This window comes from Pundamilia nyererei, unplaced genomic scaffold (assembly GCF_000239375.1).
Source record: "Pundamilia nyererei isolate P.nyererei 1_Seehausen unplaced genomic scaffold, PunNye1.0 scaffold00057, whole genome shotgun sequence".
Lineage (NCBI taxonomy): Eukaryota > Metazoa > Chordata > Actinopteri > Cichliformes > Cichlidae > Pundamilia > Pundamilia nyererei.
In genome coordinates, this window is record NW_005187458.1 from 2,144,721 (window position 1) to 2,146,214 (window position 1,494).

Here is a 1,494-nt window from a genome sequence, read left to right on the forward strand (position 1 = left end):
AGACTCGTTCTTGTATTTCTTCTCAGTCAGTTCTCTGCACGAGGCCTCCAACTCTGTCAGTCGACTATTAAGCTGATGGCTGCTCTTTTTATGAGCAGTCTCCAGCTCCTGACGAAGCTGCTCTGTCTGCTGCTGAAACCTGCTCTGTAACTGGAAGACAGACAAACAATCTCCAACCATTTCTGCAGGGCAATCTTTAGCTTTGCTTTTGATCCCTATAGTTTCAAAGGTTCCAAATAAATGACTGCTTCCACGAGACTGAGCTAAGAACAAAGCCACACGTGGTTAATATTGTGTGACAGGGTTGTTAACTATGCAGAGGATAGTGTTAGTAATTTGTATGGTACGACCCACAAGCATAGACTAAGATTTACAACTGTGTGCAGTGATTTGTGTTCTACTTTTGAGGGCTCACAAATGTGTGCTCCGATCCACAAACAGATAGAAAGAAATCTGATCACACGGAAAACGACATAAATGTGCACACATAAACCTGAATAAATCCTTCAGTGCTTACGAATCTGAAAATACATGTAACAGCCCTCTCGCTCACTATTAAAAAATTTAATGCATGTGAACGAATTGCCTGAAACGCACCGATACCACACTGCATGCCCACATGAGGTTTTGAGACATATTTCACACTGTCATGCAGAATAGAACAGAAATATCCTTTATTGTCCCTCATTGGGGAAATTCATGTGTTCCAGCAGCGTGGAAGTGGCAGGCAGAAAGAGCTTGAGACAAAAAGCTAAGTATATAAAATAAAGAACAAGAAATAAGAGACTGCAGAGGACAATTTACAACATAAGACGTCAATGAATGTAAGATGCTTTAAAAAAAAAAAACTGTGTAGAGCGATGAAAAAGCGACTTCTACACTTTATATTTTAGTCGCTGAATCAACATCAGATTAAATCTACTACTACTAATTGACACTTTATTCAAAAGACCGATTAAAACTAGTTTAAAATTTGCTGTCAAAATTAACAATGCAAACATATCACTGCACACACTTGTAAATCTTAGTTTAAACTCGTGGATCACATAGTACGTGTTTGTATCACTTTTAAAAGGTTCATTTCTCCCACTTTACATACAAGAAGGTAGTAAATGCAAAACACAACTAACAAAAATGTAGCATAAGCTAAGGGAGCTAATCTGAAGTTCCATGTTAATGTCACAGTAATTTGACCCTGACTAGGTCAACCTCGAGCCCTACAATAACCACACAAATATTTACATCGCATGCTTTTTAAGCACTTGCCATCTAAAATATGAGCTGACTTGTACAGAAGAGGATTAGGGCCACTGGGGGGGAAAAAGTGGGCACGTCTCTCTTTTTTTTTTCTTTTCTTTTCTTTTCCTGAATTCTGAGATTAAGGTCAGAATTCTGAGAAAAAAAGTCAGAATTCTGAGATTAAAGTCAGAATTCTGAGGGGGGAAAAGTCAGAATTCTGAAAAAAAATTGATGAAAAAGTCAGAATTCTGAGAT

The 1,494-nt window shown here is 38.0% G+C and overlaps 1 protein-coding gene across 1 annotated transcript in view; it reads right to left on the minus strand.

The window, feature by feature from the left end:
- The window catches only part of sass6 (SAS-6 centriolar assembly protein), a 14,536-nt gene that overhangs the window by 8,458 nt on the left and 4,584 nt on the right, over positions 1-1,494 (minus strand). Inside the window, 1 exon segment of the mRNA XM_005734253.2 lies at positions 1-150. This exon segment is cut by the window's left edge and continues 66 nt beyond it. Within this exon segment, the coding sequence (XP_005734310.1) occupies positions 1-150 (150 nt within the window).